This window comes from Danio aesculapii, chromosome 14, assembly GCF_903798145.1.
Source record: "Danio aesculapii chromosome 14, fDanAes4.1, whole genome shotgun sequence".
Taxonomy (NCBI): domain Eukaryota; kingdom Metazoa; phylum Chordata; class Actinopteri; order Cypriniformes; family Danionidae; genus Danio; species Danio aesculapii.
Genome location: NC_079448.1, coordinates 25,142,167 through 25,163,877, shown reverse-complemented (window position 1 = coordinate 25,163,877; position 21,711 = coordinate 25,142,167). Strand labels below are relative to the sequence as shown.

The 21,711-nt window shown below is 37.3% G+C and overlaps 1 protein-coding gene across 3 annotated transcripts in view; it reads right to left on the bottom strand.

The window, feature by feature from the left end:
- enox2 (ecto-NOX disulfide-thiol exchanger 2) overlaps positions 1–21,711 on the bottom strand; it is a 412,131-nt gene that overhangs the window by 305,824 nt on the left and 84,596 nt on the right. For all 3 annotated transcript variants that reach the window (XM_056472047.1, XM_056472048.1, XM_056472050.1), the window contains one exon: positions 12,267–12,340. In XM_056472047.1, coding sequence (XP_056328022.1) covers positions 12,267–12,303 — 37 coding nt within the window. In that variant the 5' untranslated portion in view covers positions 12,304–12,340. Of the gene's footprint in view, positions 1–12,266; positions 12,341–21,711 lie in introns of those variants that run through there.

Below are 21,711 nucleotides of genomic sequence, written 5' to 3'. Positions count from 1 at the left end.
TAACATAAGATGGAATAGCACTTTAGATATGCTTTAAGCCATAATCGTCGTAAAAACTATTTGAATTAGGACATGTGGAGTATTCGCATTATTGAAGTGTAGTACAGACACCTAAACAACGTAATCAAACCATCACCGTTGTGTAGGACTTTAAGCTGCATTTTGTGACGAGATAAGCCATACACACTCAGCTGTTTGACACTTCTCTGTCAGGACCACAGACACACATCTCCTCCGTGTCCGCGCACGCACACGCGCACAAATTCACCCACGCGCACACACACACACACACACACACACGTTTGTTTTAGTGAAAAGTGGGTACATTGCATAGGTTTCCATTCATTTTATACGGTCCAAACCGTATATTGTATTGCCCTCACCCCATCCTACCCCTAAACCCAACCATCACAGGAGACTGTGTGCAGCTTTACTCTCTGATTAAACTCATCTTGTGGGATTTATACGCTTTTTGAGAAATGAGGACGTCACCAATGTCCTCATATTTCACCTCCTTTTTCTAATACCTGTGTCATACCTATGTCATTATACAGATTTGTGTCCTGATATGTCACAAAAACACATACAAACACACACACATACACACGCACACGCACGCACACGCACACACACGCACACGCACGCACACGCACACGCACGCACACGCACACGCACACGCACACGCACACGCACACGCACACGCACACGCACACACGCACACACACACACACACACACACACACACACACACACACACACACACACACACACAGTAAACTCCTGGAGACATATACCAGTCGTCACCATTTTCACACACAAATATTTAGCAAATATTTAAAATTATATATAAACACCAGCACATCATTTGTGAATTGCAAGGTCCCGGAACAGATCGGGGTAACGGATCCAGCATGTTACTTAAAGATGTAGAGGTGTCGCACATGAAAGTGGACAGCGGATGGGGGAGGAGGGCGGTTGAATAGGGTGATCGGTAAAATGAGGTAGCGCATCAGATTTCAGAGGTGCCGATCCAGCGTGTTCCGGCACAAATAAAATCCTCATAAACACTAATTTCCATACATTCATTCATTCATTTTCTTTTTGGCTTAGTCCCTTTATTAATCTAGGGCCACAACGGAATGAACCGCCAACTTAAACAGCACATGTTTTACCCTTCCAGCTGCAACCCATCTCTGGGAAACATCCATACACACTTATTCACTCTCATACACTACGGACAATTTAACCTACCCAATTCACCCGTACTGCATGTCTTTGGACTGTGGGGGAAACCGGAGCACCCGGAGGAAATCCACGCGAATGCAGGGAGAACATGCAAACTCCACACAGAAACGGCAACTGATCCAGCCGAGGCTCGAACCAGCGACCTTCTTGCTGTGAGGCGACAGCACTACCTACTGTGCCACTGCGTTGCCTAATTTCTATATACATTAGTAAAATATTTAACAGTATTTGCATGACGTTCACAGCAAAGAAATCATTCAAAAAAGTAAAACAGCATTCATTACAAGTTGATTTAAAAAAGCACCTAAATAGTTTTGCAATTTTTGATTTTTTTTTCAGTTGAATAAAATATTTTCCATTAATGTATTTCATCATTGAAGATTTCTTAAAAATACTGTAAAAATCTAGTCTAGTCTTGTTCTTGTGAACCCAATCTCGTGTCTCATCTCATCTCGTGGAATAAACGTCTCATCACACCCCAAGTGTTTGGACAACATGAAGCATTTAAGTTAACTTATTAATTTTTACAAATCTAAGTTAACATAAATCATTTAAGTTGTCCCCAAAAACTCCATAATTGTGTTGTTTCAGCTCATTTTAAATATGTAGTTTGAATAAACAGCAAACACCACAGAATTATGGCAATTTAAGGGTTATAACTGCTGATTCCAGAAAGTACATAAGAAGAAACAATTTTTCCAGTATTTTATAAAAGGGCCAGTTCACACATGATCTCTTTACAGTAATTAACTAGTCATTTTTCGGAAAAGTCTGTATGTGTGAAAAAAGGCTCTTGTCAACATTATGACTTCCTGTGTACTAGACAAATAAAAATGGCCACATTAGTAAAGCTAAAATTAACTCTTTAAAAGACAGACTGAAACAGCAGCAGGAATTCTCACCCTATATCCTTTAAGGACTTAAGGACAAAGTGTTCCAGTTTACCAGTCAGGTCTCTGAAAGCTGTAGAACTCTTGTGCTGAGACTCTGTTAAAATACTTTTAATGGCTTTTGGGTTTGTATTTTGGCAGGCGGAGAGGTGGAATTGCAGCCATTTGGTCTTTTGGTTACTTAGATTTTAGCTCATATTTCGAGAAGCAAATAAAAGACTGAATCAGATGTTGTTTTTGTGCACCTTAATAAATGAAATTACTGGAATAAGACTTTAATGCCAAGGCACAGAAGCACTTAATTAATTGCAGGCCTTCATTCACAGAATACCAAAAGCAAAAACGGCAATTTTGTGGTTGTCTTGCATGTGTCAAGTTAAAAAGACAGTCAAATGGGACCTCCAGCTTTTTTAGAGTGACTGATTAGGGCATTTCAGCAGCAGGAGAGTCCCTCATCTCACGGCCAACATGAGCCCTGCAACTCCTCACGCAAAACCAATTAACTAGGTGTAAAGTTGAACTCTCTAGCCTCTGGCATCTCCATTATTTAAGTCTAAGGCAATAGCAAAACGGCCATTTAAAATAAAGGGCAACAGAGTGTTGGAGGAGAGGGAGGCTGTGCTATATGTGCATTCAGCTTACAGTCAATCTCACTGAATTTGTAATATATTAGTGTGAAAAGGCGCAAAGTTCTTTTAAAGTTGCCCGATCCATTCGTACATGCAGTGAGGTGGAACAGTGTGAATTACTCCAAGCAGGATCCAATTTCACTTTCTTGGATTTTTCTGAAAATGATATGTTGTGCAATTGTAATGAAAGTGTCCTCTTTTACTTGAAAAATGACTACAAGAACTGTTCAAGTGCTAATTCAGTCAACTGTGGTGAAAACCTGAATTTTTTAAAGGAGAGTTTTACGTCATCATTTAAAGTCATCATTTACTCATTATCCACTTGTTCCAAACCTCATGTGGATTCAAACCTCACAGTTTCTTTCTTCTGCTGAATACAAAAGATGATATTTTAAAGAATGTTGGAAACTAGCAGCCATTAGCTACGCTTCTATCCACCTATTTTTACGCGCATTTTAGAAATGCGTATAAAAAATGTTGAAGTAAACGCCAAGATGCGCATAAATGTTAGAAATGTGCATAAAAAAAACATATGCGCATAACTGCGTATAGGATAAACTTTTTATTCAATAAGAAAAGATGTGTATAAACAACAATGGAAAAACTTTTACCGAACAAATTCCAGTATGTGCATTAAAAAAATTCATGTGACAATAAAAACGTGTAAATGGATAAACCAGCAGGCTGACCGCATTGTAAAGCATCTAAAATGTTTTGGTCATTCTAAAACGCCAGTATTAATGTTATTCATTCATTCATTTTCTTTTCGGCTTAGTCCCTTTATTAATCTGGGGTCACCACAGTGGAACGAACCGCCAACTTATCCAGCATTTGTTTTATGCAGCAGATGCCCTTCCAGCTCCAACCCATCACTGGGAAACACATACACACTTAACCGGAAACCGGAGCACCCGGAGGAAACCCACACGAACTCAGGGAGAACATGCGAACTCCACACAGAAACGCCAACTGACCCAGCCAAGGGGACCTTCTTGCTGTGAGGCGACGGCACTACCTACTGCGCCACTGCGTCGCCCCCAGTATTAGTGTTATTATATTATTGTCAATAGTGTCTGTGAATGGAATGTGTCTGTGAATCATCTTTGAATGAAAACATAGATATTGATGTCCACAGTACTACTATGGATGTTGGTGGCTACCGATTTCCAACTTTCTTCAAAAAATCTTATTTGTGTTTAACAGAAGAAAGAAAATTAATACATTCATTTTCTTCCGCTTATACGGGGTCGTGAGGGCAGCGATGTCAGAAAAAAAAAAAAGACTTCCCTCTCCCCAGACACTTCCTTCAGCTCCTCCTGGGGAATCCCGAGGCATTCTTAGGCCAGCCGAGAGACAAAGTTATTCCAGCATGTCCTGGGTCTTCCCCGAGGTCTCCTCTCGGTGGAACATGCCTGGAACACCTCCCTTGGTAAGCGTTCAGGAGGCATCTGAAACAGATGCCCGAGCCACCTCAGCAGATTTTTCACAATGTGGAGGAGTAGCAGCTCTACGCTGAGCTCCTCCCGGCCTCACCCTATCTGAGTGTGCGCCCTGCCACCCTGTGAAGGAAACTCATTTTGGCCGCTTGTATCTGATATCTTGTCCTTACGGTCATGACCCAAAGCTTATAACCATAGGTGAGAGTAGAAACATGGATTGACCCGTTGATCGAGAACTTTGTCTTTCGGCTCAGCTCCTTCTTTACCACAACGGACCGGTACATTGATCGTATTACAGCTCCACCGATCTGCTAGTCAATCTCATGTCCCATCCTACCCTCACTTGTTAACAAACTCCGCAGATACTTGAACTTCTCCACCTGGAGTAAAGACTTACCTCCAACCTGGAGTTTGGAACGGATGGTGGTCAAAAAACTAATAATTGTAAGATATTTTGAAGAATGTTGGAAACCACTATGGATGACAGTGGCTACCGGTTTTCAACATTCTTCTAAATTTCTTCTTTTGTGTTCAACAGAAAAAAAATTCTAATAATTGGAACCACTTTAGGGGTGAGTAAATGGTGAGAAATTTTCCATAACACCAAAAACTGATATTCAAAAGAACAGAGACTGAACAAGAAATGGCTGAGGAAGAGGAAGGGGAGAGAATGAATGTCTCAAATGAGCCTATTATCTGTATCATCAGCATGAGCACCAGAGTTCAATTTATCCAAGCATGTGTGCTAATTACAAGGCCAAGTATCTGAACCATGTCCACTTTCTGACAAGCTTACCAAACCTACATTTTGTAGAAAGATTATCAAAATAACTGTTACAATTGTTGCCACCTGCAGACTCTATACAAGCAGTTAAAAGATTTCAATATATTGATATATTTTCATTTTGAATTTGAAAAAAACCCTAAAGCAAATCAAAAGAAACAGACATTACTCCAGTCTTCAGTGTAACACAATCTTTCAAAACAAACAAAACCATTCTAATATCATCCTTTGCTTCTTAAGAAACATTTCCTTTTATCATTAATGCTGACCAATACACAGTATGTTTGAGAATGTTGTGGAATTTGAAATAGTACTTCCTTTTTTTACACTTTTGAATGTCACTTTTTTGCAGTGGTGGACAGTATATTTTTACTTCACTACTGCACTTACAGTAAGGAGACATACATAAGGAGAAAAAAAGCATCATCTGCTCAGACAAACATAGGGGTGTTTAATTTATGAACAAGCTGAATTTATCAGTTAATCAGTTAAATGGGATCCCAATTTGCACTGGACAATTAATTTGTGAATTGGACTGACATTTATTCACAAGTCAACAGCTCATTGATTCAAATGATCTGTTTAGAGAGGGTCTTCAGTAAATGATTAACTGCTTCAAGTGATCTGCTCAGAGTGAGTCTTCAGTAAATGATTAACTGCTTCAAGTGATCTGTTCAGATTGAGTCTCCAGTAAATGATTAACTTCTTCAAGTGATCTGTTCAGATTGAGTCTCCAGTAAATGATTAACTGCTTCAAGTGATCTGTTTAGAGTGAGTCTCCAGTAAATGATTAACTGCTTCAAGTGATCTGTTTAGAGTGAGTCTTCAGTAAATGATTAACTGCTTCAAGTGATCTGTTCAGATTGAGTCTCCAGTAAATGATTAACTGCTTCAAGTGATCTGTTCATAGTGAGTCTTTAGTAAATGATTAACTGATTCAAGTGATCTGTTCAGAGCGAGTCTCCCGTAAACACTTAAATGCTTCAGGTGATCTGTTTAGAGTGAGTCTCCAGTAAATGATTACTGATTCAAGTGATCTGTTTACAGCGAGTCACCAGTAAGTGATTAACTGACTCAAATGATCCATTTAGAGCAAGTCTCCAGTAAATGATTAACTGACTCAAATGATCCATTAAGGAGCAAGTCTCCAGTAAATGATTAACTGATTCAAGTTATCTGTTCAGAGTGAGTCTCCAGTAAATGATTAACTGACTCAAATGATCCATTTAGAGAGTCTCCAGTAAATGATTAACTGATTCAAGTGATCTGTACAGAGCGAGTCTCCAGTAAACACTTAACTGCTTCAAGAGATCTGTTTAGAGTGAGTCTTCAGTAAATGATTAACTGATTCAAGTGATCTGTTTACAGCGAGTCACCAGTAAATGAATAACTGACTCAAATGAGCCATTTAGAGCAAGTCTCCAGTAACTGATTAACTGATTTCAGAGTTCAGAGTGAGTCTCCAGTAAATGATTAACTGACTATGATGATCCATTTACAGTGAGTCTCCGGTAAACAATTAACTGATTCAAGTGATCTGTTCAGAATGAGTCTCCAGTAAATGATTAACTGATTCAAGCAATTCGTTTAAAGTGAGTCTCCAGTAAATGATTAACTGACTCAAATGATCCATTTAGAGTGAGTCTCCAGTAAATGATTAACTGATTTAAATGATTTGTTCAGAGTGAGTCTCCAGTAAATGATTAACTGACTGAAATGATCCATTTAGAGTGAGTCTCCAGTAAATGATTTACTGATTCAAAAGATCCACTTAGAGTGAGTCTACAATAAATTATTAACTTATTCAAATGATCCGTTTAGAATGAGTCTCCATTAAATGAATGGCTGATTCAAATGATTTATTTGTTCAGAGAGAGTCTCCAGAAAGACTCTTACTGACTTACTGATCTCAAACCTTTTAGCTTTGGTAAAATTACAAATAAATACAACATGACTGTCATTTAAAAAAAACTTTACTAATAGTCATACAATTTTCTTTTAAACTTTTAGCATATTTGTTTAACTTGTATATTCAATTTGTGCAATTTGAAGGGTAATGGAAATGCACACAGTACCATTCACATTCAACAGTATGAAATGAGTTTAACTAGAACTACAAGCATTCTACCACCTCTGCAGCTACTTTATATATAGAATATCTTCAACAAAGATGACATTCTTCATCTTTTTCAACCTTCTAAAGTGGCTTTGACACAGTCTACATTGCATAACATGCAATAGAAGGTGATTTGAAGCTAAATTCCTTTTAGCTTTCTTTGACAATACATTGATTACTGTACATTATTTCCCCTTCAACCCCCACTGCGATCTCCTAATAATCGTTTTACATTTTTATAGGAAAAATACATATATTCATCAGCTGGACAATTACAGATGCTACAGTTGTACACTGAATTTGTCTGCTTTGCTCCATACAGCAGAAAAACAGCACACTGCAGGAGTCAGACTTCGCTCAAGTTTTAACAAGACAGACTTCACTTATTTATTCATCTATTTTGTTACAAGGCCATGGCACAGGTGGTGCACACAGATTCTGGGCATCAATATCTTGTCTTGTAAAATACATTCACTACTGTCGTTCTCACAGAGTTCACTGATAACAAATTCAAAAGTAAAATGTCAGCGGGTGAAAATATCCTCAATGCGACATTCCTGCTCTTAATAACAGAACAAACAAGTGGTGAAAAAAGCCATTCATAAAGAATCGAATCAATGTTTGTACATTATTTTTGTATGTTTGTACATCCATGCTCCATCGTTTGTGTCTTTGGCCCTTGTTAAGGTTCCTTTTACGGACTTTGTAATATAAAATGAGTAAAATGTGGTTTGTGTACAAGTGAAGAACAGAGAACAAAGCTAGTTCTGTTTCACAGCTAATTGTTTTCTTGTTTCTTATGCAACCAAATTATATTACATATTGTAAGATATGCCAAAAGGTTTTCAGCAAGAAAAAGTGTGCACTAGAAATTGCATAAATGTGGAACATGGAAGAGGGGGTAAAATAAAAATTATACACAAAAATAAAGATAGGCTGTTCAAGTAACTGGACTATATCTGCAATAAAAAAAAATAAAAAAAAATGTGTTCTGAAAAAGAGTTTTTTCCTCCCCATGGCCTGTTGAAATTCTTGATTCTGACTGAACAGAAGTTGTGCAATTAAATAATTTATTGCAATAGTAGTTCCAGTCAGTTTTGATCACAGTTCCAAATAAATGCACTACCCTCAAACAATTGCCAGAGCCTTCACTTCCCTGTGTAATCTTGAGGACAGCAACATGTATGACCAGGGATATAATGGGAATAAACTAAGTGAAGTTTATTTATAAGCTCATTTTGAGTGGATCACGTGCTTATGATTGCTTTCAGCCGGCCCCATAATATTCAATTTATGATTCACCAATCAGATGATTCCTAAGCCACTATAAATACCCTAAGTTCCATATGACAGCCATCTTCGTTTTGAAGAATCTCCCCTTCCATCCCTACTCCTCCTCCTTTCCTAGATAGGTGGCAAGATGGCCCAGTGGTTAGCACTGTTACCTCACAGCAAGAACATTACTGGTTTTAGTTCTTACCAAGCCAGCCAACAATTCTGTGTGGAGTTTACATGTTCTCCCTGTGCTCACGTGGGTTTCCCCCGGGTTCTCCAGTTTCCTCCCACCGTTCAATAACATGCAACTTAAGTTAATTGACTAATCCAAATCGGGAACCTAGACATGCTCCTAGTAAGTAGTTATCTCTTAAAAGCAATCACTATCTGTACCTAAGTTACTACAGCAAGGGAGTTCTCGAGATCTACCTGAGCTCAAATTCCCCTCTCACCTTGGGAGGAAGCCCCCCCGCTTGAGAATCTTATGAGCTCAGGGCTCTCTCCCGGGACAGCATGCCAAACAAGCTTTATAATCAATCATCAGCAAAGTGTAAACTCTTGAACTCACAAACATGGACATTAATATTTGCAAAGCTAATGAATGTTACTATATTAAGCCAAATGCTTCAGAACTTATTGGATGATGCTTCACAGTTCAGATGGAGAATGACTCAAAGCATACTGCAAAAAGCAATCAAAGAGTTTTTGAAGGTAAAGAAGTGGAATGCTATGCAATGGCCACACCAATCCCCTGATCTGAATCCAACTGAGCATGCATTTCACTTGCTGAAGACAAAATTGAAGGTAAAACACCCCAAGAACAAGCAGGAACTAAAGACAGTGGCTGTAGACATCTGGCAGAGCATCACCTGGGATGAAACCGAGCATTTGGTGTTGTCTATGCCCTCCAGACTTCAGGCTGTAATTGACTGCAAAGGATTTGCAACCATGTAATAAAAAGTGAAAGTTTGATTTATGATTATTATTACGTCCAAGCCAATTGTAACTCCTACACCGTTCACCTGATTTGGAGGCAAATACCCTCAAATTAAGGCTGACAGTCTGCAATTAAAGCACATCTTGTTCGTTGTATTTATTAGTTGAAATAGATGTATATATTTTGTTTGTGGTTATATATATATATATATATATATATATATATATATATATATTTATACATACATACATATGCATTTGAAATCAGATTTATTAGTCCCCCTTCGATTTGATGTTAAGAAATATGTTGAAATAATCTTCTTTCCGTTAAACAGAAATTGGGGAAAAAAATAAGCAGAGGGGCTAATAATTCAGGGGGGCTAATAATCCTGACATTCAACTGTGTATATGTGTATATATATATATTATACATATATTCAACATGTTCAAACTATGAAGTCAGATCAGTCTCAAAAATAATACATTTACGAGATAAAACTCATACATGCAAAGCACAATTGACATTTACAAAATCCAATTTGTAAATTCAAAAATCAATTCACAAATACAACACACAAGTTCTAAAATAACAAGTAAAAATCATAAATATTTTCATCCAATGAATTGGATTTGTGTATTTTTGAATCGTGCTTTAAACTTCCGAATTGGATTTGGGCATTTTTTTAAATCCTGTTTTAAATCTACAAATTGGATTGGTGTATTTATGAATCATGTTTTGAATTTATGAATTGGATTTGTGCATTTATTAATTGTGTTTTGAATTTACAAATTGGATTTGTGTATTTACAAATTGCGTTTTAAACTTACAAACTGGATTTTAAAAATGTGACTTGTGTTGTGGATGTATGAATTATATTTTTTAAATGTATTATTTTTGAGACTGATCTGGCTCCATATTAAACTACTACTGTAGTTTGTGTGCTCAGTTGTCTTTTCATTGCTGACAGGTACTACTGGCATTTACGGCTGGGATGATCTCATGAGCAAGCACTAAAACACATTCCTGGATTGGCTGTCCTTGATTGTGGAAAAGAGGAAGCCATGCACTGCACTGGCCAAGATAAGGGGAATGTGGAAGAAAAAGCTCCTGTGCAAATGAGGCAATGTGCCCCCAATACAACTGCAGCAGGACTGTGCAATGTAAAGCGGTCACGTCACCTGTGGGAAGGGCAGAGCTGTGTGACAATCCGGACATCTGCCTCCAGATTCAACACGAGCCATCCAACCAGCAAAGCCCACACAGAGACTAATAAGCAAAGATGCACTTAGATTCCACATGCATTCTAGAAATTAAAGCCCTTCTTTCACTCACAGTGTCTTGGATTAGGGCTGCACAATATATTTCAGCATAGATATTGCAATGTATGCATTCGTAATAGTCACATCGCTATATGTGCAATTTGGTGTATGTATTATTGTTGACCAGAAGCCACAGTTCAGAACAAATTAGATTTTTGGAGTCACTGCAAAGTGTAACCATTATAGATTAAACAATAAATTAAGGTCACACTTTATTTTGATGGTCCGTTTGTTGAATTTAATTACATTGCATCTACATGCCAACTAATTCTCATTAGATTAGATTAGGTTACAGTTAGGGTTAGAGTTAGTGTAAGTTGACATGTACTTGCAAAGTTTCTTATAGTGAGTTAAATGTCTGTTGAAGGAGCAGTATCAGCAGATATTAAGCAGACAGTCTACTAATAGTCAAACGAAACATTAAAATAAAGTGTAACCTAAATTAATTAAGGCCTGTGACTGTATGAGTATTACAGGAGAGATTAAAGCATTTAGGAACAAGAAATTGTATTGTTTGCAACTTTAATAAAGATTAATTTTATAGAATTATTAATATGATGAAGACTATGCAGTGATGATTTACATTTGCTTATTTAAAGTTTTGTAACTGAATACTATAAAGACTCCCAAGAAAAAAATAAGCACTCTTTATCTCATTTGTTTCTTTGCTTTGTTTTATTTACCAATTAATCAATGTGTGTTTAATATGCGTTTATTATATTTTATGCAAATGATTCAATCCCCCTCCAGAGACACCCTAATCAATCTAAATTAATGGATTCTTTCCAAGTAGAGCTATTAAAGCCATCTGCTGAAATTGTATTTATATTGCAATTCATACTGAAGAAAAACAATGTAATCACAATGTCTGGAATTTTCCAATATCCACCAGCCCCATCTTGGATCATTTCTCATGTCAGGATTTGATCTGTAACATTCATTTTTCCAAATGTCAAACAACAGTTAAAAGTTAAGACTTTTTTTTAATGTAGCACAGAACTTAACAAAACAACCTGGTTTAACAAACCCAAAGCTCATATCTCACAGAAAAAAAAACACAGTTCATACAGGGTTTACAGGAGATTGAACAGAATGTCCATATGGCCACCTGGCATTTCATACATAAACCCTGATTTAGTGATTTATCCTCTTGAAATGCACTTGCCCCTCGTTGGCATAAACATTTGGGCTATTTATACTCTTCAATATCATACCAAACTCTATACTTTTCTCTTGGCTGTTGAAACGCATCTGAAGCAGTTTGAGCCTCACCTTTCAGTTTAATCTCTCAGAACTTGATAAAGGGTTCCGGTGAGCTCTGAAATCTAAACTTCCTGTCATTTAGAAAGCGCAAACAAGAACTGAAAAGTGATGGAGGCCATCCAGCAGACGTTTCCACCTGTTCGTGACAGAATAAATGCCAGCGAACTCGAAGAGAAACCTCTTATTATTGAGAAGCAGCCTCTCGTGGGGACACTGACAGCCTTATCAGGTGCGCAGCTGAGATCTTGCCAACAAATGCTTTTTTCTGCTGTGAGATCTACACTCGGACTGTGAATGAGAAGCTTAAAGGATCTCTGATGGTACATCAAGCAGACAGAGCTTCCATCAGCAGAATGCATATCAACTCACCTACAGCTCGGCCAGATCTGTAGTCCTTGAACATCATGTGCTAACCAGACACTCAATCTCCCGTTGATGGCACCCTGTGAAGAAGACAAAACAGACTTAGCTGGGCTTGGACATTAGAGAAAGACTAGGATATCTTTAGGTAACAGCTCTGGGCCTCTAAGTAAGTAAGTACATAAAAGTTAAGAATTAAAAGAAAGAATTAAAAAAAATAAATAAAAATCAAAAGATTTTCTACCAGTACCAGTTAATGTTTTAGAGAATGCAATCTAAACTGGAAAAAAAAAATGCTCAACAGTTTAATATTGAAAGTTGCCTGGGGCCATTTGATTTAAGAACTTCCGCGGACCAAAACGTACCTTTTTTAATTCAGCTGCTGATAATAAATGAGTTTATTAGCCAGGCATAAATATATACTTTATATTTTTACTTTGCTTGAAACTGCTTTTTTCTTTTTTATTTAAAAATAGATTTGTCTCTACAATAATAGCATTATCTTGCTTATTTGTCTTCACACAGCGCAGTTCGCTGTGCCACTTGTGGTATCATATACTAAGTAATTTCAAACTTGCAGCATCTGTCAAAAACATTATTTTGTTCCACATATTTCCCACAATATGTGAAGCCACATGGTGTTTTAGAGAAACTTTAAATGAACCTAGATAAGCATCTGGGATTAGATTCATGAAACATTCTGAAGAATAAAATGACCCTTAACTGTAATGTTATTCAGCATTTAACTTAACAATAAAGTAAAAAATATGTTGTATTACAAAAAACATTACTTAAAGACCGCAAGTGTTAAATATAAGGTTTCTAATGTGGTTTATGTTCATTTGGTCATTTTGAATTTGCTTGACAAACAGTAATGATCACCAGCAGTGTTGCCCTTGCAGGCAGCTGGACAACACACTCCCTGTCATTCTACCGAACTGCAAATCCCATAGTGCCCTGCAGTCACACACCTGTTTCAGTTCATCTCTTGATTACACACACATAGCTGAAGCTCTATATGACTGATTACATGGACAATATACACACACCGCTCGCACTCATCTAGTGCTGAGTCTTGTTTCCCTGTAGTAAGCATTTCCAAATGTTTCCCTTTTTAGTCTAGCTGTGCTTTGACCCTTGCTTGTTTATATGGATTAGGTTTGTTTTGCTGCCTGCCTCGACAATTTACCTGTTATACAGACTACTCTTGTGGATTATCTTCATGCTACCATCTGTCCCTGTTTGAACCTTGCCTGCCTGACCGTTCTGATAAAAGCTGCATTTAAATCTACCCCTTGTTGTCAGCAGCATCATTACACAAACCAAGAACAACTTAATTTTGTTTCCAAAAAATTGCAGTCTTGGAGTCACATGATGTAGGTGGTGAATAGACAGGCTGTAGTGAATAGACATGCTGTAGTGAGATTCACTGACTAGCTACAATATTTACAGAAAAACCTTCATTAATTTCCCTTACTGATAGAATATTGACTTTATCAAGACATCAAAAAGTCCAAATTGTTTATGGTGAAACACGTCTACATAAATCACTACAATTTCTAACATTTTCAAAACGAGCCATCTCGAAATGCTAGACAAAATGGCGGAGGATGTGGAAGATGACATAATGTTGCAGACTTTGTGGAAGGAAATTAAGGGCAGCAAAAAAGAAATCATCTAACAAATTGGCCGAATGGCAAGTGATATCCATATTAAACTGACCCAGAACAAATCCTCTTTGTCAACATTATCTAAACAGATGAATGAGATAGAAACTGTGCCACAGAAGATGACATAAAAAAACACTCGCTCAACAGTCAGCTGCATAAAGATGGATATCTCCTATTTCTAAAAGATAAAGTACAAGACTTAGAGAAGAAAAGCTGGAGATCTAACATAACTTGCTGGAAAAATCAGAAGGAGGTAATATGGTTTAGTTTCTGAAAAGCTTCATCACTGAACCTCTTGGCGCCAAAACCTTTCTTGCTCCTCCGATAATTGAGAGAGCGCACAAAACTGAAAAAAATCTCACCCAGTAGAACGACTCTAAGGGTAACCATGGCTAAACTCCTGAACTTTAGAGACAAACAGAAAATCCTGCAACTTGCAAAAGAACGAAAGGAGGTATGCTTTGAAAACCATCTTATCTTTTGAATATCCATCTTTTTCCTGACTTCAGCATGGAGCTGCAGAATGCACAGAAAGCTTATGCAGAGGTCAAACAATAGTTAAGAGCTTGGTAAATAAGAGTATTCCTTTAAATATCCTTCCAAACTGTGGGTAATACATATGAGGAAAGCAAAGATTTTCTCCACTCTATCGGAAGTATAAAAATGTATTGGCTTGCTCAGCAATGACAAAGAACCCTCTAACTCTAAATGAGAGCCGACAATACTGATATTTGAATGGCCTTCAGTTTATAGAGGTTACGTTACTCAGTTTGGAATTACTGAACAAACTTTTCCTTTTCCTCTCCTTCAGCGCAAAATAGCAGTCTAAAATACATGGATTGAAACTGCCAGTTTCATAAATCAGTCCTATCAACTTGCAGTATTTTCACATTATTAGCATGTCACAGGAACATGGTTTGTGTTACATTCACAGCACATTACTAACCTTTTGAATACGCAGTCAAGCCGAAGTCTAATAATAATATAAGTACATGTACAGACTGATACATAAAATGAATTGCCATTCTGATACAAAGCCAAATCAATCTCGTCCTCAAAATCAGCTTTCATCATACAAGGCTGAATAATTCCAATATTGCTACTTGTCATTTTTAGCATTTAATACTATAGTAGCATACGGAAAGTAGCAAACAAAGAAACTAATAAAATACCAAAAGAGGTAAAGGTGTTATATTCATATATATATATATATATATATATATATATATATATATATATATATATATATATATATATATATATATATATATATATATATATATATATATATATTTAAATCTATGACATGTATAAGTTATATATAAGTTATGACATGTATAAGTATATATATATATTGTATTTAATCATGTAGTAATTATATTAAAACAAAATTAATACACTGTAAAAAAAGCATACATTGAAATAAAGTGTGGGCAAAAACATTTAAAAGTGCTAAAACTAAACTGCAAAAAGACTTTAACATATCTCTAAAACAAAAAACAAAAATGTTGGGTTTAAATCCTTAATAAACTTGTAAACTTATATAAGGTAGACATGCGTGTGAAATTTCTAAGAACATTTTCAGCTAATTCACAGTGCATACATACATGCACATATATTTGTAATTCTTAACTTCTAATTAATGTTAGTGAATTTGGAATGTTAAATAAGCAGCTACATACACAAGGTCCTTCATTTGCATAAAACACACGCAAACATTTCCATAAGCATATTCTGCAGATTTCCTATAGTTCTCTCAACAATCTCAGCAAGCATGACGTTCTCTACAGACACACTCTTGCCAGGTCCTCATGCAATGTCAAGTGTGCAGTTCTCAAAACAAGCTCAAAATCATCATAATAAGCATCTTTTATAAAAAACAAAATATACCTACTGTATCATTAACCAGCTGTGCACACATACGGTACATCTGTGTTCCTATTCAGAGAAACTGTCCATCTCGAGCTATAACAAGGTTCTTCTTATTTTTTCACTGTATACAGTATTCATTCATTCATTTTCCTTTGGCTTAGTCCCTGTATTTATCTGGGATCACCACAGCGGAATGAACCACCAACTTATCCAGCATATGTTTTACACAGCCGATGCACTTCCAGCTGAAACCCAGTACTGGAAAACATCCATACATACTCATTCACACAATTACACTACAGCCAATTTAGTTTATTCAGTTCACTTATGTCTTTGGACTGTGGGGTAAACCGGAGCACCGGGAGGAAACCCACGTGAACACTGGGAGAACATGCAAACTCCACACGGAAATGCTAACTGACCCAGCCAGTACTCGAACGAGTGACCTTGTTGCTGTGAAGTGACTGTGCTAACCAATAAACCACCGTGTCACCATGTATGTTGTAATCAAGCAGCAACCTCCCGCTCTCCCTCGGGAAGCCAATACGGAAGTAACTGAAACTGCAATTCATCAAAATTCAGAAAAAAGGGTGTTTACAGCCTGGTACAAAGAACGATTTTGGTTCATATAGCTATTATTACCCTTCATGACAACTGTGAGGGGGTGATTTTTTTTATAACTCATCTGTTTCCTTTATGTCAGGTTAAATTAAGTCTGCATAATTAAGGGCGTGGCCACTTGAGTGACAGCTAGGTCTCGCTGCTCGCTGTCTCGTCACTTCAGCTGATTCTGGCTAATTAGCCACTGAGCTCGGAATATACATCGTATTTTTGTTTTGGGTAATGTTTCTTTACACAGTTAATTGCCTTTTGGGGTCATTTCCTACAATTATCAGATAATATGGCATGCTGTGTGCTCTTAATTGTGCTCACAAACCGTTCAAGTTGCCTCCATTTCCCAGGTGAGTGAAGTTATATACTTATATACCATCTCTATTAATGTATTTGATTTATTTAAGAACATTTATCACTTATGTGTTTCTTTAGACCTGTAAAGCAGTCCAGAATCTGACAGATTGATTAACTGTAGCTCTAGAACAGTCGTTTGAAGCATTGTCATCCAGTGTTATGCCTGGATTTCATCAATAGTCTTGCATTTTCCAACACGGACTATATCTGAAGTGTTTGGAAGTAATTCGGGTTCTCCTCCTGTTGAAAAACGTCATAAGTACAATGTTTAGTGGCTCAACGTATTACTACAGTGTTTTAAACGTCTAAACACTTTATTGATATAGTGTACAACCAAGCACATGTGGAACGAACACAAACGAGTCACAGGTAATGAAGTATTAAGCGTTCTTCCAAAGTAAAGTCTGTCTGAGCCAGGTCTAAGCAAAATGCCAGCAGGCCTCTGTAGCTCTGCTCACTTTCCGCCTCTTTGCCCTTGTTTGGTATCCCGTCGTGGGTGCGATGACACGCGAACAAAATGGCGACGGTAGCTACAGTACATGTAGCTTCTTTTGCAGTGTTCAGAAACCTATTGGGGATGTTACGGATACTACGTCCATATCTTTTACAGTCGATGGTTGTAATATATATTAAAGATTAAATATAAAACATTGAACAAACATATTTAGACCATGTTAAGACACAAAAAGCTACAGTATACAGTAATGTAGAAAGTTTTAAACAGAACAGTTGGTGCTCAAATATTTGTCTTTATAACAAATTATTATGTGTTTTTAGTTTATAAATTGTGGGGCAGCACGGTGGTGCAGTGGGTAGCACAATTGCCTCACAGCAAGAAGGTCGCTGGTTCGAGCCTCGGTTTCCCCCACAGTCCAAAGACATGCAGTACAGGTGAATTAGGTAAGCTAAATTGGCCGTAATGTATGAGTGTGAGTGAGTGTGTATGGATGTGTGTATAGACTCACAGTGTTGATATTTACAGTAATAAAGCCTTCTCCATTAATTGTCTTATCTATTACTTCTCCCCATGAGAAATACATGGTGTGGCGTGCAGTTTCAAATGCGTGCATCTGACAGTAAATGTATGACATAGTCCTGCCTGAATTATGTCGTTTTTTGGTGGCCTTTTTGGCGTGTCCATTTATATATTTTTTTTCTTATTACAAAGAGCAGAGGGCGTCACGGTTTAGCAATGGGTAGCACAATTGTCTCACAGCAAGAAGGTCGCTGGGTCGAGCCCTGGCTTGGGTCAGTTGGCATTTCTGTGTGGAGTTTACATGTTCTCCCCGTGTTTGTGTGGGTTTCCTCCGAGTGCTCCGGTTTCCCCCACAGTCCAAAGACATGCGGTATAGGTGAATTGAATAAACTAAATTGGCCATAGTGTATGTGTGTGAATGCAAGAGTGCATGGGTGTTTCTCAGTGTTGGGTTGTGGCTTGAAGGGCATCCGCTTCATAAACATACGCTGGATAAGTTGCTAGTTCATTCCGCTGTAGCGACCCCCAGTTAATAAAGGGACTAAGCCGAAAAGAAAATGAATGAATGACAAAGTGCGCAACGTTTCTTTGAATTATTCCCTGCTCGCTGATGGTGCCATGTTGTTTGTATGTTTCTACGGCAAATGCATGGGAAACCACCTGCGCGGAGTATCACCTGTTAGGGTAAAAATGGATTTTTATTCAAACAAATCAATGTAACCTTCACACAAGAATTAATCCTTAAAATCGATTATTTGCCCAGCCCTAGGGTGAACTATCATTTTGGGTAAGCTGTCATTTTTGGGTGTACTATCCCTTTAAATAAGAAGATATTTGTCTCAACTTTAAATCTATTCTGCATTGTAAAAATATTTGTTATTTGGCAGGTAATACACATTTGGAAGGATGTTAAAGTTAAAGTAAAGTGTTTAGCTTTCAAACCTTAAAATAAAATTCATAAAAGACATAAGCTAATAATTAACCACCCATCCTGTGCATTATCACATCGCATTATCGCATTATCACATTATATAATGAAATCAAGAATCAGCCAACAGTAGCATAATCAAAACAAAAAAAAAAAACCTTGTCTTGATAGGAATGGTTGTTTTCATGTACAGTAGAATGATAAGTACTCAGCGTTTCTCAAATAGCAGCATGCCACCTGTTACTCCCTCTATAATGAACTCTGACCTCTTGACATGTCACAATCTCCATTGCCCTGACTAAGCTATATAACAGTTTATATTAGACATATCCAATTTTAACTCAACATTAGCACCACAGAAATGCCAAATAACAGAAAGTGAGAATGTGTGAATGGAATAATATACACAAAATGGAGTAAAAATCCAATTTGAGACCTTTTTTTAAGACTTACATAAAAAACAAAACGTGTTTCTCAGATTCTGTTATTTAATGACACAGACTGTGGCCCACATACAGCTGGATATCAGGATAACTGCCAGTTGCAAATACTGCATATGTGTTTTAATCAATACATGCATATGCATTAAAATTGGATTTTTTTTTTTTTTGCTGATCTGTCAATGGACAAATCAGTGGTCGATTAAAATTGGATTTTGTTGATATAGTAAAACACTGTTTAAATAAAGTTAGTAAGCAGATTATGGTGCCAATCGACATTTAAATCTATACATGTTGAGGGTGTCCTCAGTGCAATCAAATATTTCAGTTTTATCAATGCATATTTGAACTTTTAGGAGCGCACACACACACACACACACACGCACACACACACACACACACACACACACACGCGCACACACACACGCACACACACTAACTTGTTTTGATTTATGAGGCCTCTTCATTGGTTTAATGTATTTTATATTATAATTTTGGGTAACACTTTATTTTGCTGGTCCATTTGAGTATTAGTAGACTGTCTGACTACATGTCAACTTACACTAACCCCAACCTAAAAGTCTACTTGTAATCTAATGAGAATTAGTTGCAATGTAACTTACACTCAACAAACGGACCATCAAAATAAAGTGTGACCTAATTTTGAATGTAAAAACATCCCGTTAACTACAATATTTACCAGTTTTGAATTATGAGGACACAGGGAATATCCTCATAAACCATGTTAATATTGCAATACCTAGGTCATACCTATGTTGCTATACAAATCCTTATAAACCACCAAAAACAGTGCAAACACACACAGAGATTATGTTTATATGAATAATCAAGCCTCATTCACACTATGAGCAATTTGCAGTGGCAAAACGACAAGCGACTGTTCATTTCAATGGAGAGTGAGTGACTTCCGGCGACCTCCGTCTATGCAAGTGACAGTGCCTTCCGGCAACCAGGAGGGCATCTCGAGCGTCTCGAAAATTGAGAATCATTAAACTTTATGCAAATTAACTTTATAATAATAATAATAATAATTATTATAATAATAATACATTGAGCTTTTCTTAGACTCAAAGCACTACAAGGCAAAATACCTACAATGGCAGAAACAGCACAACAATAAAAAAGATGCAATAAAACAATGAGAATATGAACCATAAAATGGAATAAAAAAGTTAACAAAAATGATCATCCTAAGTTAAAAGCAATGTTAAAAAGGTGAGTCTTAAAAACAGTCCAGAGAAGCAGAATTCCTAATGCTGATGGGTAGGGCATTCCACAGCTTAGGCGCACTGTATGAGAAAGCTCTACCACCCATGGTCTTGAGTTTACAGTGTGGCTGATGCAGGGTAAGTCCCGATGTTGAACGAAGACTGGAGTGCCAATGGGAGCACCAGCAGAGCTTACGTAATCCTCTCTCATCTTGCTCAGAGACCGGTTGTATTTGTGCTGTGTATACCTACACAGACCTGCGTTTGCAGCAGGTCGTCACCCAGAACTCTAGCTACAAAGTCGCTGCTAGTGTTAATGAGGCATTATTCACACTAGCAGCCTTTGTAGCTTCCTGTCGCTCTGGTGATTAAAACAGTTAGTGGACGTTCCCACCTTAAGGTTGCTTAGGTAATGTTTATGGTGATATTCACAGAGAACGAATGAGTTTACGTGCAACTGAAAGCAAACACTGTTCAGAGAAAACACTTATTTTGAAAGGAATCACAACATAAAATGCTTAATTACAAAGATGATCAAGAAAAAAGTGTGTTCTCTGCGCCTATTTTTCTGCAGCAAACAAAGGTCTGTGTACATCTACAGCACAGAGAGTTGCTGCAGGAGTTGAAAGAGGATCATGCGAACTCTACTGATGCTCCTATTGGCTGTTGATCAAGAAAGTTGCTCTTCATTTGCATAAAGTTGAAGGATTCTCAACTTTGTTGCATTTTGCTGTTGCTCACGTATACTGAGGTCGCTGAAGTCACTCACTCTTCATTGAAATGAACGGTCGCTTGTCAATTTGCCGCTGCGAGTCACTCGTAGTGTAAACGCAGCTTAACTCAGAAAAGTTTTTTATAGGTCACCAGAGGAAGAGTGTCGAAGTATTGTCAACAAAATTGAGAAAAATAGGAATAGTGCCATTGCCACTGTACCAAAGCTTATTTCTTCTGTTGAACACAAAAGAAGACACATCGAAGAATGTTTGACAGCAGCAGCCATTGACTTCTATGTTTTTTTTCCTTCAAGACATGTCAATAGCTAAGTTTCCATCCACCTGTTTTTATGCGCATTTTGGATATGCACATAAAAAAACGCTTGATGGAAACGCCAAGATGCGCATATTTTGAAAATGCGCATATAACATATGCACATAAGTAGGATAAACTTTTTATTCAATATGAAAAGATGTGCATAAACTACGATGGAAACACTTTTACTGAACAAATTCTAGTATGTGCATTAAAAAAGGTCATGTGATTTTGTTATAAGAGATCGTGTGATGATAAAAATGTGTGTGAATGGACAAACCAGCAGGCTGAGCAGACTGTAAATAATCTAAAATGTTTTGTTCATTCTAAAATGCCTTAAC